The following is a 15,318-nucleotide window of genomic DNA, read 5'->3' as shown; positions in this document are numbered from 1 at the left end:
GGTGCATGCACTCCGCCTTGCCGTTGCTGGCCTGTTTGCGCGGCTCGCTAACTTGTCTAGCAATGCCGGTGTCCTTGCAGAACAAGTCCAAAGTCTTGTACTCTCCTCCGCTGTCGGTGCGCAGCACGTGAATGCGACAGTTAAACTACCTCTCAAAGAAGACCATGAAGCGTTTAAACTTTTGCGCCGCTACGGCCTTGTTCTTGGCTAGAAAAAATTTGCAATAGTTCGTGCGATGGTCAATAAAGTTGATCATATACCTGTTCCCGATCCGGTCAAGTGGCGTCATGGGGCCCTTCAGGTCGGAGCAAATTACGTCACCGATGACGTCGGTGGGCGAGTTGGCCCCCGTGTCCTTGCGCGACTGTTTGTTCTTCGTCTGCTTGCCTTGCGCACAGGACAAGCCGTTTGCACGCTTCTCGTCCGTCAGTGAGATCCCCGACGCCGGGTCCCTCGCCATGCGCAGGATCGTGCCGTAATTGAGGTGCCCTAGTCTGTGGTGGAAGTGCATCAGTGTACCAGTCTGTACGTCCGGTTCCTTCTCGGCTTGGCTCTCCGCCAGCACAGCCATGAACACGCTCCTCGCGCTCTGCCGGCCGCTGTGACCTCCGGTGCGGACGACGAGCACGTTGTCGCATCTCTCCACGTCGAACACCGCTGGTCCGCCGCTCATCGCGGCTATCACGCGATTCGGGCCCCGATACTCGATCCTGTAGCCTTCGTTTCCAACCGCCCATACAAAAAAATGTTCGTCTCCAAGTTCTTCGCGTACTCCATATCCAACAGTAGCACCTTCGTCTGTTTCCTCATCGTCGTGATTTCCAGCATCACACTTCCACGCCTGGTTATTTTCAGTGCTCCTTCATTATCGGCAATGCACTCGCTGTCAAAATCCTCGGCGCTCTCCAGCAGGCTCTCATCGTTTTCAAGATGACGTCCCGACCCAGTGTCGAGAATCCACATGTCATTGTCGCTGGCCGTACTGCCCATTGCCAAGACAAAATTGGCGTCCTCTCGCCGACCTCCCTCCCTGAGTCCGCCTCGGCACGATGCCTTTAGGTGACCCACCTTGCCGCACTTGAAACACTTCCTGTTGTCCACGCGGGCTTCGCGTACATCGCTCACGACGTCGCGCCACAGGTGTTTACCACGTATCTCTATCTCAGTCGACCGCGCGAAGTGAGCCAGCTCATCCGCTTGCCGAAGGTAATCCGTGCGTCTAAGGTATAACCTTGATAACATTGACACTCTCATCGCAGGATTAGCGTAGTGCACGATGCTGTCGAGTACCAAATTGTCGGCGCCTCCACACGCATCGCTGACGGCCACCAAATAAAGGTAGTGCTCCGTCCAGCTACGCTTTGAGTTCTTCTGCGCTGCGAACATCTTCATGCTCTGCGCCGGCGTTATCTTCGTCGCGAAGGTGTGCAACAACCGCTGCATCGCTTGCTCTAACGTCGGTTCCTCGCCCCACCAGCCTTCAACCTGCTGGTTGTAGTAACGCTCGGCCATGCCGGTGAGGTGGTGTCCGAGAATCTCCACCTTCACCTTCTCTGTCCATTGGAAACCGCTCGCGCGCTCCGCGAACTGTATCTGCCGAACGAACCTCTTGCCCCACGACAAGAAACCGCTACCGAGGCCTTGGTAGAACTCCTTGCCGTCGAAATGCCGAATCCTGAGCTTACGCTGACGCGTGTCAGGAGCTCGAGGAAAGCTGGTCACCGGTGCATTCATTCCTTGCTGCATGACTGGCGGCTGCACAGATAGACGGGGCTGCCGAGGTGGCACGTAGTGCTGAGGTAGCACTGGCTGTGGTGCTTGTGCCATCTCTACGTTCGCGACTGCGCTCTCGTACCCGTACACACGCTGCTTCACGCCGAAGTACGTGGCCGGGCATACTGGCTGGTTCCGCGGTGGCGGCGTCTGGCCCAACGCCTGGCAATCCATCGCTCGTCCAAGACCGATGGCAGAGCCGAAGACACTCGACTCGCGGTCCGAGAACCGCTCGTTGTCCTCTTGCCGCTGCTGCGAGGCTTCCAGGCGCCCCATGCGCCCCGCCAAGTCCGTGAGCAGGTCCAGCAGCTTCTTTTGCGGGTCCTTGGGCTTGGGCAGCGTTTTGACTTCATCAACGTCTCCGTACTGGCCGTCGTCCCTCTCTTGGGCAAACCTCCTTGGCTTCCGGAGTTTCTAGAGCTTCGCTCTAGGCAACGGTGTAAGCTGCTGGGCTCATAACATGTTAGTTTGATCTGTGGAAGGACACCGTATATTGAGAAGGTGAGGCTCTTTATCTAACCCTCTTACCTGCGTTCTCGCCCCTCCAGCAGTATTCTCACCTTCCGCGGGAGTACTCCGGTTACGGGACCGCGGTTACACGAGTGTAACCTCATGCACAATTCTAACAGATACTTGAAGTATATCATGGTATCTCCTACCATCCGATTTGCCAAAACTTTTGCAAAGCACAATACTTTGTGCTCGCTCAAAAATCGGCTTTATTTAGGAAGTTGTAATGAGCGGGTGGCCCGAAACTGTTCGCGGTCCGAAACTATGTAGTCGCCTTCGGATATGTAAAACTGCTGACAATAGAGTTGCGTTGCCCCCCTGGGCGAGGAATAAGCTCTGTGTCGATGAAATGGGCTGCGCTGCGACGTCGAACTCGTCGATATAATGTGCTTTTTGCGCGAGCATTGATGATGCGGTCAGTATCTTCGAACAGGTACTCTCCAAGGCTATAAATGGGGATGTCCATGTCCTGGATTGCTCTCATCCGGTTGAAGTGACGATAAACGCTCGAGTTGACTTGTCGCTCACGCTCGGAGCGGATATCAAAGATGAATGGGACCAGATGCTGCTGGAAGATGTCCACTTCATTTTTAAACGTGTCGAAGCGGATGAGGTCCTTCTGCTTGCAGAACATTTCATCCGAAATGTTAGCTAGTCCCATGCGATAGGCAGCTTCATCCATTTGCCGCTTCTCAGCATTCTCGGTCGACTCCAATTCCTTTAAGCAAAACAAACAAGTGAGCTATTTGGAGAATAATGTTAGCTCAAGACTGTCATGATGGACGAAGCTTGCCATCGCTTCAGTCTGCTTCAATAAATCTTGATACGTGTTTACAACTGGCTGTGCGTTGAGTCTGTCTGCGCGACTCCAACCTGCGTGAGCGATCTGTCCCCAAAGTACAAGTATATGATGAGCTCTCCCAGAGCGCGTGTGTTGACCAAGTGAGCACACCTTCACTGTGTGCAGAGGAGCAGCCCTTCGCGATTTCAGAGGAGGCGCCGGTACGATCACAGCGGCTGGCCTTACAAAGTCGCGGTCCCGAGCAACCCACGGCATTTTCACTGGGCCAATATGACCAATTGATCTCTTCCTAGGAGCAGGTGGGCGATGTGGATCCTGATTCTTTTTAACGACTTCGCGCTGCGGCTTCGGTCGATAAGGCTCTATTGGAGTTGCTCTAGGGGTGATATTGTCCCATGGACTGACAGCAGCAGATTGAAGGAGCTATGAAGAACAGCACTAGCGTCAGTTCACATTCTACAGGCAATATTGAACGAGCCAACGCAGGTGCATACGTCAGTTTTTACATCATCGATGCTGTCGCTCTCTCGAAAGGAAAACTGTCGACGCGAACCTGGCCGGCCTGCCATTTACGATAGGTCGAAGGCAGAATGCGTTGCTCGATTGTGTCCAGTCACTGTTCAATATGGCAGGGAGGTCAACCAGCAGCAGTCCGTAATGCTATTTTTGGCATATTGCTATCGAAATCCACACCAAGCGTGTGGCACCACTTTCATTAAATTCGTAAAACGAAAGTTCGTTTAGCTTGTTCAGCAAATGGTGGCCAATAACTCGTCATATAGCACCACCGCCAAATGTGTCAGCATCGACCCCTGCATTCAAAGCAATTCTACAAGTCATCCATGTCGTGGATTTCCTTAGGGCGGGCCGGTTTGTAGGTCTCAACCCCTTTGCCAGCGCCCTGCATGGCCTCATTCTGTGTGTACTGCTTCTGCGCGACGTCCTTCAATCTCCGCTTGTGTACCTTAGTCTTGAGGTGCACATCCCGCGTCTTGGCGTCGATGAAATGGCGGCCGCACGGCGTGCAGTAGAACTGACCCAGACCTGGCAGATCCTCGTCCTCCTCGAAAGCCGTGGACTTGCCTGTCACCTTCTCCGCGCGCAGGTCGTCCTGGATCTGGTCGATGTCGCGAGAACGATTCTTGGTGGCATGCCCACGTTTGTATTGCTTCTTCTTGGCGTGCGCGCGCGCCCTGCCTGATCCCGACCGACCGGTGCCCATGACTGTCAAAATAAATTCTCGTCTTAACTGCAATGTGTTCTCGAGACAAGTGATTGGATGGGAGCAGCGAGGTTTTAACAAATGGTTTAGCGTGTTACGGTTAAAATCTCACACGTCGCAGTTTTATCAGTAGCGGAACGACTTGAGAGTCAACTCATGGCGGATGTCGTCCTTGAGCGATTGGAAGATAGATGGGAACGCCATCACATCGCGGGGGTTTGTGTCCACCCACAGCTTGTTGAAACGAGTGAAGACCGCGGCTGACAAGAGAGAGACATATTTAGGACATAATGCGAAGGATGCTTGAGCATCAGGAGACTTACCGTATATATCGTGGAGCTGTTTGAGCCCAGTGTCCACAGCATCATATCCACCATTAGCAGCGTGACGGTACAGCTTGACGTCTAGCAGACGCTCGTCAATCAACTCGATCATAAAAGCCGTGATGTTGATGCCGGTCACTGCAAATGGGTACCAGCGCGTCGGATGATTCGACTCCCCCAATGCACTGCCACGGCGAATGCATAACGTAAGAATTTAACCGTGCTATACCATCTATACGAAAAGGTTGCAAACGCACTGCTGGGCTTCAATTCTGTAGCTTTTTGCGAAGTGGTTGAGCTGCACCAGCGAAAAAAGACCCATGCCGCGGAAGTCTGACATCGGATCCGTTCCTGTACAGCAAATACATCAAATTTAAGGCACGCACATGCTTAGATATACCGAGTATCACAAGAGCGCACCTTGGAAGCCAATCTCCCCCCACTCCTTGGTGATACGTCCACCTTCACGACGAGTATCAGGCTTCAAATTCGCCCACAACTGCTCCAACATCTCCTCGTGTTCGGGCTCCAAGGAGCTGTACGCTTGGTTCTTTAGCGCGCACACGCGGGCATACACCTTGTTCACAAAGTTGCAGCGCTGGAGACACGAGCGTACGTTTACCATCAATCTGTAGAGCAGCAGTAAACCCCTTGCACGAATCAGCCACCAGGTCGCTCCCAACAACAGTTCCAGGCCTCCACTCACGTTGCGTCTCGCTCATCCAGCTTGGCTCTCGTTGCCACGTCATGCAGCGTTGCATCCATCTACAACATTATTAGTGAGCTAACTACCAGGACCCCACCGTTACGCCACGCACCGGGAACGGCTCGTTATCAAACACCACATTGCACGTTTGCACCATCTGCGTTGACAGCGCCATTTCTGTGCGAAAGCGCACGATGCGTTCTTCCTCATCCACCCCAGCTCCCGTCGGGCTGCACAAACGCTGCCACTCATTCTGTCCGTAGAACACGTGCCCTGTAGCTGACGTCAGACCAGACCCTATCACCACACCAATGCGATTACCTACAGATCGTTATCTTTACCCAGCGCCAGATGCGCACCACAATCGTCTCATTGGCCGCTGCGGCATGACGAACCCGCGGCCCCGCTGACATGATAACCTTAGTGGTTCTTCACTGCAGAAGAATATTTTTTATCTGCTTAAAAAAATACATACCATTACTGAAATTGGTAGAAAACCCCGTGATTGGGAAAATTTCCACCAATAACAGCCGCCATACCGGTTTTCAAAGAATTGGAAAAGAGGCGCGCTGTAGTAAGTAAACTGTACCAGACGTCGTACATACGACTCGTACCAAGCTGCACTTGGACATGGAGGAAATAGCCGCGCTACTTGGTTCTACAGGTACGTCTGCAGTCTGCGCTGCCTTCTTCAGATTCGAAAAAGCGGCTTTCTGTCTCTGAATTGCTTGAATTATCACACTCTGCAGCCATCAAGCAGCGCTTGACCGGTGTAACGGGGCTGTTGGAGCTGCTCCGTCGGCAAGAGGCAGTCCCCGACTCCTCAGCCATATTAATCCCGCAAGTTCTGCCCTGTTTACGTGACCACAACTCGAAAATCGCACTCGGAGCCCTGGAGATTCTAGAGCTGCTGGTAGCGCGTGTGACTGAGAGCACGCTTCGCTCGTATTTAAAGCTTCTGTGGATCAGCCTCGTAGAGCGGCTTGGGGACAATAAATTAGTGGTCCGAGAGAAAGCCGTGAACGTGGTTGTGGAAATCTCTGTTGTGCTTGACGTGGCTACCGTGTTGGAGAAGCTTAAAGGATGCATGAATCACAAGAATTGGCGCACGCGCGAGCAGGTACCTGCAGAGTGGGCCTTGAGGGCTGGATTTAGGATATTTAATGCAGATGGCGTGGTGTTTTAGAGCTTACATGCAGTTTGGAGGTGTCTAGAAAGGCACAATTTGTTCAAGGCGTGGCAAGACGAACTGCTGGATGATGTGAGTGCAAGTCCTTGGAGTCTTGAGTGAGTGTCTATTCGTACATGGGATGGAATGTGACGGAGCGATTATCATGTGCAGGTACTAAGGTTGCTGGAAGACTCGTCAAAGAATGTGCGCGATGCAGCAATTTTGACGTTGGAGATCTTTTACACATTCATTGGGCCCTCGCTACTTGTACGGCAGATTATAGGCTGGTGGTTGAGTTTTTAGATGATGTGGCAATGAACTATTGTGTGTGCTCGATAATGCAGAGTGACTTGGAGTGTAAGAGTATTCGGGCAGCGCACACGAAGACTCTCACTGAACGCTTTGAGCAGATCCCAGTTCGTTCAAAAATCTCGGCGGGCGTTGCGCGTGCTGCTCCTTCGTGTGATGCCGGATCGGTACGTAGGCAATTGTTTTTGCAGTGATCGGTGATGTCCGGTAATGGTACTGAATAGTTTTGTGCTGGTCGCAGTCTAGTGATACCCCAGTGTCTAACAACGCCCTCCCAGATGATTTGTCGATTTTGTCGTCATACGATCTGCAGGTTTCGTCATCTTCTTCCTCGATGGCCAGATATTTGGTCTCTGTCCAGAGCCGAACTCTGAGCGAGGCTAAGGTAACAGCAACTTCAGCAGAAGACAAGCGGTCACCGTCTCAAGTATCCCCTACAAGCAGCCAAATTCCACAGGACTTTAGCGCGGAGATTTTTTCCGGAGCAGACGGCAACGAGATCTTGGACAAGGAACTCCAACGGCAACTCGGTGTGATATATGACAAACTTGAACGTGACAGTAATTGGGACAAGCGTGTTGATGGACTGAAGATGCTTCAGAAATTAGCAAACCGATGCAGCAAAGCGTTGAATCGTGAAGATGCCGTTCCATTATTATCTCAGGGCTTACGGGCAGTTCGTGAGCGTCTGTGTCAGCAAGTGAGCGACTTGCGATCGTCTGTGTCCAGAGAAGCATGCCAGACGATTCAGAAACTCGCCAATATTCTTCGAGACGAGTTTAACTCGCATGCAGAAATATGTCTTGGCAGTTTACTCAAGGCGACATACGTAACTATCCAAGTGATTTCGACTGCAGCAGATACAACTATTAAAAGCATGATTGGAAGCACGAGCAACGGCTACGCGCGCGTGATTCCTAAGCAAGTTGGCTGGGCTTTTGCCACGATTTCTGCCCCGCGCTAATGATCTCGTTGCCTATTATGTGCTAGGCTGATCGAATGCGTCAAATCTCGGAACCAAGTGCTACGATACAACGCCGCGTGCTATCTGACATTAATCCTTCAACATTGGAGCGTCAGCTTCCTCAGCAAGTGGGTATTGCTGTGTGTGTGTGTTTTTTTTTTTCAACCTAACCGAGTACGGGTTTTGGTGCTAATGCTGTTGTTTCAGGCACTCGGAGATGTTCGTGCCGATAATGCCTGCTATTTTGCAGGACGCTCTGGGAGACGTGCGTGCACAGTCCAGGGAATGTTATTGGTCGTATCAGTACCTCTTCCCGGTAAGTGTTCCCAAGCGTGGAGAATATTCGTGAAGAGTAAGCTAATGTTCGTTAATGTTGATATGTGTAACACAGAACGAGGCTAAAACCATCTTCGCTCGCTTAGATCGATCAACTCAGAAGAACTTAAACGACGATCCCTCAAAATTCACCGCCAAAACAACGCGGCAAGCAGACTCAAGCTCGATGGGGGCTTCAACGTCTCAAAGTTCGAGTGTTGTTCGTTCAGCACTTCGGACAACGGATGCAGCACAGCCAGCAATTTCTGCCGCTGGAGTGGTGGCGTTTAGTGACAAAAAACCTCGCGAGTTTAATGCAGAAGGTTCAGTTGCCGGAAAACTGCCGATGCGCGTACTGGAAGGGAAATCAATCTCGTTTGGTGTTGATTCTAGCGAGGAAAACGTGCGATTGCTATCTCAAGGTCCAATGCGTGTTGGACTAGCAGCTCGAACAAAAACGTCAGTTTCAAAAGACGGTGTCGTGTCGTCGTCTGAAACACAAAAGATTCCTGCAGGCCCTCTTCGGGTGCTGAATGCACCGAAGCCACCACAGCCTGCACACACCTCACGACAGGAACCACCCACTGCAGGTTTTCACACAAGCTCCCAGCAACAGCTATCGAAAGCACTGCGAATTCAGCTTGAAGGAGAAGCTCCATCACCAGTTCCAATGGACATCGATGATGTGGAGACGCGTGGTCCGAAACGACTACCACTTTCGTCTATGCCTTCACCAACTGCGTCGAATGCATCGAGCTCTAGAACCAATAATTCTAAGAGCGATTCTGGAGACATTATGCCAAAGCGAATTGCACCGGTAATATCGTCAGAGCGGCCTAAGGCTACACCATTGCTAGCCACAGATGATCTCGAGGAAGCTATTCGGAACGTCGAGAGCAGTTCCTGGTCTACTAGGCTGGAGGCTGCCGAATACATCGGGAAGTATCTCGAGAAACGAGTCGACCAGATTGAAAGTGGTGCGATTAAGGATTACAAGTTGGACGGCAGGATCCAAACAGCGTTTATCAAGCATCTCAGCGATTCCCACTATCGCGTCTCACAGGGGGTGCTGAAGAATTTGCTACCACTGCTGAAGCTTTCCAACGATTGCCAGCGACTGCTACCTCACTTGAAAACGGTTCTGCCAAAGTTGTTTCAAAAGTTTATAAACACCAAGGAATCTATTCGAGACGCTGCGAAGGAGAATTTGGAGTACATTGCGTCGACATTCGATAGCTCGACACTGGTTGCTATTGTGATCTCATTAGTGGGAGATGGAAGCAATATGAAGATCAAGGCTGCCATATGCCACTACTTACGCGAGTTGCTGCCAGGGGCCGAAGGATACATGAAACATGGTACAAACAACAGCCACATGAGGTCATTCCTGCTCAAAATTGCTCTCCTAATGGATACAGACGTCCCAGTTTCGGTTTCATCAGCATGTGGTGAGCTAATCTCGATTGCCGCACAACTTTACGGCCCGGAGATGGAGGTTGCTCTGGGCCTACTTCCTCCATCCAAGCGCTTGGTTGTATCCAAGATCCTAAAGTCCAAGAAAATTCTGCTCAACTCTTGCAACCCACAGCGACCACCGTTTTCATCGTCATCAACAGCGCCACACTCAACGCGATCACGCGGTGAAGAGAACGACAACCAGGAAGTCCCTCCACCACTCAAACCAGAACGAAGCCGCAAGCGAGTAGAGTCACCGAGCGTGACTTCCTCCAGTCCTGCACAGAACAGCCAAAAGCGGATCAACACAACATTCCAGAAAGCCTCACCATTTCCAAAGGAGGGCCTTCTCGCAAGCAGTTTTGTGGCTGTCGATCGAGCGAACGAGATGGCAGTAAAGACTTCATCATCCGAAGACATATCGATTTCGAGTGGTTTGTTTGCGTCTGTGGGAGATAGAGTGAACACGTATGATGTCCAGCTTGAAGATATTCTCCATATCCTCGAGCAGAACAATTTACCCGCATCAAAGGTGAAGCATGTACTCCACAAGGTATGTGTGCGCGTATCCTCATTGTTTCGATTGAAGTTACAAGTAAATCTTATTATTTGAAACAGGCTTTAAATGTCATCGAGACTGGGTCAACGGAAACGTGGGATCGCTGTTTTGGACGGCTACTTCTGCTGTTACTTGACGCTGCTACGGATAACAATCTGTATGCATTGAAGGTTCTACAACGGTTAGTGGAAGCACAGCCTTCTCGAGCGCAGGTATTTTTCGAGCTGCTTCTTCAGCGTTTGATTGGTGCGATGGTAGATCAAGTTGACGTGGTAAGTTTTTCGGGGCCGAGTGACAAAGGTGCTGCTATTGGGGTCTAACTAACTCATCATCTGTCAATGAAACAGGCTCGCCACTTGATCGAGCGTATTCTTCGTGATCTCATAGTCTCTGCGAGTGACTACAAACAGACGCTGTCCGTCCTGATTCAATGGGATTCCGACAGTGAGCCGCCGACACTGCAAGTGGTACTGCGGCTTATCAAGGTGTGCTTCGAAAACTGCGAGCGCGGTAATCACCAGGAGTCAGCATTTCTGCTCAAGCACGACGTGGCCGCTCGTCTTATGGGCGTACTGACGCGACGTCTCGACCATGCGAGCTCTAGCGTTCGCAAGAACGCGGTGGACTGCCTGGTGGCGTTTCATTTTGCGATGAAAGAAGACAGCTCTATTGTACCCAAGTATCTCGCCACCGAGTTGGACGACACGCGGCGTCGGCTTGTGGAGATCTTCATCGACCGCGCCAAGACGGAGCGACACCGCATAGGCTTGACGTCGACATGAGTTACTTCTACCACCACGCCATAGTATTCCCTCTCCGTTTTCCTAGGTTTGCGACTGCATATGGAAGTCGTAAACGACTGCATTGCATATATTTGCAACTGTAGGGAAACTGAACATTTTGAATTGTCAAGCTTTGACCGGTATTCGTGGGCTTAATCGGTATTTGAGACAAATGAAAACGTTTTTGACAATCATGTCCAGCGCTTTGTCTTCTCGTCAAGCGTAAACCTCGTATGACCGATTGTGGCCGTAAATTGTGACCACCTTGACAAATCCCTTTTTTGTATGCGAGCCTCCCCATAAAGTGCAAAAAACGCGAGCGTTAGCACATCCTTGCCTTTTTTAAGCATGTTTTGCAACTTGTGTGAAAACCGCACCGTCGAATAATAACAAATGACTGAATTATAGGAAGGTGGCCGTATAATTGTGTCCAGGAGTCTCCCACGCACACGTTCTCTGGATTTTATCCAGACGATACTAATGGACGTGATAATCCAGCGATTTCATGACATTTTTTTCTATCGTTTGAGTGCTCAGCTAGAATAGTCTTTTTTAAAAGAGAGTGATTCATTTGCCCGAATGAAAATCTGCCAAATCTGAGTCGAGTCGACCCTAAACCTCCTCAGATAAATACCCCTTTCCGGACAAAGTATACCGTATAGTAAAGGGGGGCGACCACACATTTTTCCCGCCTCGGGGTCTGAATACTGCTGGACGATCGCCACGAATCTGCGCGTGCTGCCGAGCGTGGGTCAGCCACAGGGCAAGAATCGATCGGCGCAAACGTTGTAGATGGAGCTAAGGGCGCGGACGTCTCAAAAACGTCGTGGATCAGGGTCACGAAGCGATGATGACGCATCCAACGTCTCGGTCGAGTCCAGCGAAGAGGAATTGGTCGACGAATCGCTCCCGATGGAATCTGGCGACAACAGCAGCCGCTCCAGCGACTGGACCAACACCGACGACTCTGAGTCTATCAATGTAACGCTGGCTGTGCCCGACAAGCACCACTTCACATCGTGGGACGCTTTCCACTCGTATTTAGACCGGTATTTTGCCGCATCTTACCAGGTAAAGTGGATTTACACTGCAATAGGCTTCTTTGCTGATCCCATTGTGTGCTATGAAGGTCTTCCGTGTTCGTACAAACACGACCGTTGAGCGTCGTAACACAGACATCCGAAACAAGAACTCTAAAGTACCTGAAATCCCGTCCGAATGGAAATACTACGCGAAGACGTTAGTCTGTACTTGCTTCGGCAAGTACAAGTCGAAGGGAAACAGCAAGCGCCCACGTCAAGAGACCCGGTTATCGGACTGCAAAGCCCAGGTAAGATACGGCTTCAAGTTTTACTTCTGCTCGGGTTCGTTCGGGTTTGTTCGGGCATTGCGGGTACTATTGTCTCAATTATCGGTACTAACGTTAATAAATCTGGCATAGATCAACGCCTGCGTTCGACTAGTTGACAAAGCCAAGCACGCGTTCGCAGTTTGTATCACAAAGTGTAACCCCGTACACAATCATGTCGTCAACCGCCAAACCTTCTATCGCTTTTCCTCGATCCACAAGGTGCTAGATGATGGCGTCGTTGAGTCGGTGGATATGCTCCGCAAGGCGGGTGCAAAACACAAGAATATTATGAAGTTCATCATCGAGAACACGGACGCCAACCCGTCTATTCAGGACGTGCGTAACATGGTTCGAAGCCTCAAGCAGAGCGAAAACGTGCGTAATTCGCGTAACAGTTCCAAACGGTTGAAAACATGGATGCAAGAATTCTGTGAAGCACCAGGAAATATTGGACGTATATTTGTCGAGACCATGCAGACCAAGGTATAGTATTCGTTCAATTTGACTATCGATACCTTAGCTAACGTGCAGTGTTGAATGTAATTAACGAGTTGCGACCTGCATTACATTGCAAACCCAGCACATGAGGCTGATGTTCGAGCAATTCCCGTAGGTTCTTTTGATCGATGCAACCCACGGCACCAATGCTTCTAAGTTCAAGGTATTTTCGTTCATGGCGCACGATGTTTTCGGCCACGGACAGTTTGTTCAGCACGCCCTTCTGCAGAATGAACGTCGTCACACTCTCGTCACTGCAATCGAGGAGTTTAAGCAGAACAATCCGGCATGGACTCGAGTCCAAAGCATACTTATCGACAAAGACGTTACGGAGTTGTCGGTACTCAGGGCAGCGTTTCCGGATGCCTCTATACTGCTCTGTCAGTTTCACGTGTTGAAGTATTTGAGAGAGGCTGTGGCATCTTCGGACTATGGTTTCACCTCATGGCAAAAGGACCAGCTACGCAGCACATTCAATTTGCTCGTGTATGCTCCTACTGAGGCAGCCTATTTGAAGCATCGTCGCTACCTCCGCCACCTTGTGACATTTGGCGTTGCTTCGGGCAGTTCGAGCTTACTCGGGCAGGTTGTGGCTGATTCGGGCTCAGTTGGGCACTTAATGTTGGATTCGAGCTCAGTCGGGCACTCAGCGGGTGATTCGGGTCCAATTGGGTTTCGCGTTGGTGATGCGGACTTAGTTCAGACTCAAGCCGGCTCGGATGCTCACAATGAAGCCGAAGAGGAATGCGACCCCAATCTGCATGCGTTTGAAGCCTACTTTACGAAGAATTGGGATAGCTGCAGAGAGCTATGGTGTGCATACAAGCGTCAAAACACGGTTACTCTTGGAAACAATACTAACAACCGCTTAGAGTCGGCATGGAAGCAGCTTAAAGAGTGGGTTGACGCGTTCATGGATCTGGACGAGTGCATTGCCTCCATCATGTACTACCAGAGTCGTCAGGAACGCAGCTTTAACGACCAAGTCTTTAAAGTGACTTCCGTCCAGCATACTCACTACGATAAGGAGATGAAGCATGTTGCCAACCTCGTTGGCCAACACGCTTGTGAGCTGATCTACAAGCAGTACACGTTTGCCGTCGCCCAAACTTCGTATCAGTATAATGAGGTATTTCCCGGAGTATACGCTATCCATAGCGAATCAAGGTCGGAAGATGCCCTCGACGAGCCTCGAGTCAGTTACACGGTTTACAAGAATAGTTGGACGTGCTCATGCCTCTTCATGGCGACGCGCTTACTTCCTTGCCGGCATGTGTTCTTCATACGGAAAGACATGAAGATGGAATCTGTAATCCCGACTCAATTGCTAAACGAGCGGTGGCTACTAACTACGGTCCGATCCGCTGTCAACCTGGCTGAACTTCCTCGTGCCAAGTTTGCCATTGTATCTGCCCCTGAAGACGCGAGCTCCACATGGGACTCTAACCGAAAATATCGGGAGGCAAACTTGATAGCTAGCTCTATCAGTGACACAATGGCCGGATTCGGGATGAAGGACTACCAGCTTGCAATGAAGTTTTTCCAATCGGTGTCTCGTATCATAAAGCACAAGGATTTGAGAGGCTTCTTCAAACCGAAACGGAACGACCTACCATCCTGGTTTCAAAGACCACAGGTGCGGGTGACGATGTGGATGATTGTGGCGACTGTGAGTTTGGTCAAGCTGATATTGAGCATACCGAAGAGAGCTTGCTTGCCGTGGGCGATCATTGCAGTAAGACTAGGATCTCCTGTGTCACAGAGGAGGCCAACACTCACGATCTAGCCGACATATGCCCAATTGGACCTCAATCAAGCTCAACTTGGTGCGAATCAAAGACCAACTTTCCCGAAGCAGGTCCGATTGTGCCAGATGTAAGGTTGATCATCCCCGAGCAAGCTGCGAGTGTATCGAAACCGACTGCCCCGAAAACAAGTGCATGTATCCAAGAACCAAGTGAACCGGAGCCACCTACAACCGCGGTTAATATGAGACCAACTGTGCCTGAACCGAGACCGATTGTGCCCGAACATAGCATTTCTGCACTATCACAACCAGTCAATGAAACACCATCAGTAGCTCAAGCCAGTGAAGGAGATCAACAGGCGACTACATCCAGATTATCTACAGTTGATATTGAAGACAGAGATGTGAAGTTCGAAATTGCGAGTCCGACTTCACCCAGCCGCTTAGCCCGGACTACACTATTGAAGCAGACCATGAGATACCAAGCAAGCTTAAGCAGCTACAGATTCGCTCTGACTCGGTACGTCATCTTGTCACTGTACTACCTCGAAATAAGGCTAGTAAGACTAACATTGGAGCACAGATACATCTACTAGACCTTGCTGCCAGAGGGTCACTCGGGGACGAGTGCATGTATGCGGTGATGAACGTGATGTTTGTGTCCACACCAGGGGTGGTCACCATTGATTCGAGCCACGTCGGTGTAGTTGTCAACGGGAAAAACACTACAGACATGGAGGGCCTTGCGTCTCTTTTCGCCGGGGTTTCGGACGAAAAGGTGCTCGTTCCCATCAATTGTAATGGAAATCATTGGTGCGCTATCATGATCGA

The 15,318-nt window shown here is 50.7% G+C and overlaps 3 protein-coding genes across 3 annotated transcripts; 1 reads left to right on the top strand and 2 right to left on the bottom strand.

Annotated features, from left to right (window-relative positions):
* Positions 1–2,545: 2,545 nt before the first annotated feature.
* On the bottom strand, positions 2,546–2,944 carry PITG_05235 (uncharacterized protein; the record flags this gene model as incomplete). The annotated part of the gene is made up of 1 exon (XM_002998867.1): positions 2,546–2,944. One exon carries the CDS (start codon positions 2,942–2,944, stop codon positions 2,546–2,548), a length of 399 nt encoding a protein of 132 aa, XP_002998913.1.
* A 970-nt stretch (positions 2,945–3,914) lies between these two features.
* PITG_05234 (uncharacterized protein) lies at positions 3,915–5,769 on the bottom strand (the record flags this gene model as incomplete). The annotated part of the gene is made up of 7 exons (XM_002998866.1): positions 3,915–4,309; positions 4,631–4,815; positions 4,888–4,981; positions 5,051–5,259; positions 5,337–5,395; positions 5,449–5,609; positions 5,662–5,769. 6 exons carry the CDS (start codon positions 5,509–5,511, stop codon positions 3,915–3,917), a joined length of 1,005 nt encoding a protein of 334 aa, XP_002998912.1.
* Positions 5,770–6,423: 654 nt separating this feature from the next.
* Positions 6,424–11,021, top strand: PITG_05233 (CLIP-associating protein, putative; the record flags this gene model as incomplete). Its single annotated transcript, XM_002998865.1, has 11 exons — positions 6,424–6,456; positions 6,523–6,601; positions 6,679–6,797; positions 6,852–6,983; positions 7,058–7,741; positions 7,807–7,908; positions 7,998–8,096; positions 8,172–8,912; positions 8,970–10,103; positions 10,169–10,381; positions 10,457–11,021. 11 exons carry the CDS (start codon positions 6,424–6,426, stop codon positions 10,889–10,891), a joined length of 3,771 nt encoding a protein of 1,256 aa, XP_002998911.1.
* Positions 11,022–15,318: the final 4,297 nt, after the last annotated feature.

The sequence above is a fragment of the Phytophthora infestans genome, genomic scaffold (genome assembly GCF_000142945.1).
Source record: "Phytophthora infestans T30-4 supercont1.7 genomic scaffold, whole genome shotgun sequence".
Classification (NCBI taxonomy): Eukaryota; Oomycota; class Peronosporomycetes; order Peronosporales; family Peronosporaceae; genus Phytophthora; species Phytophthora infestans.
Note: the sequence above shows the minus strand (reverse complement) of the source record. Positions and strands in the feature narration are given on the sequence as shown.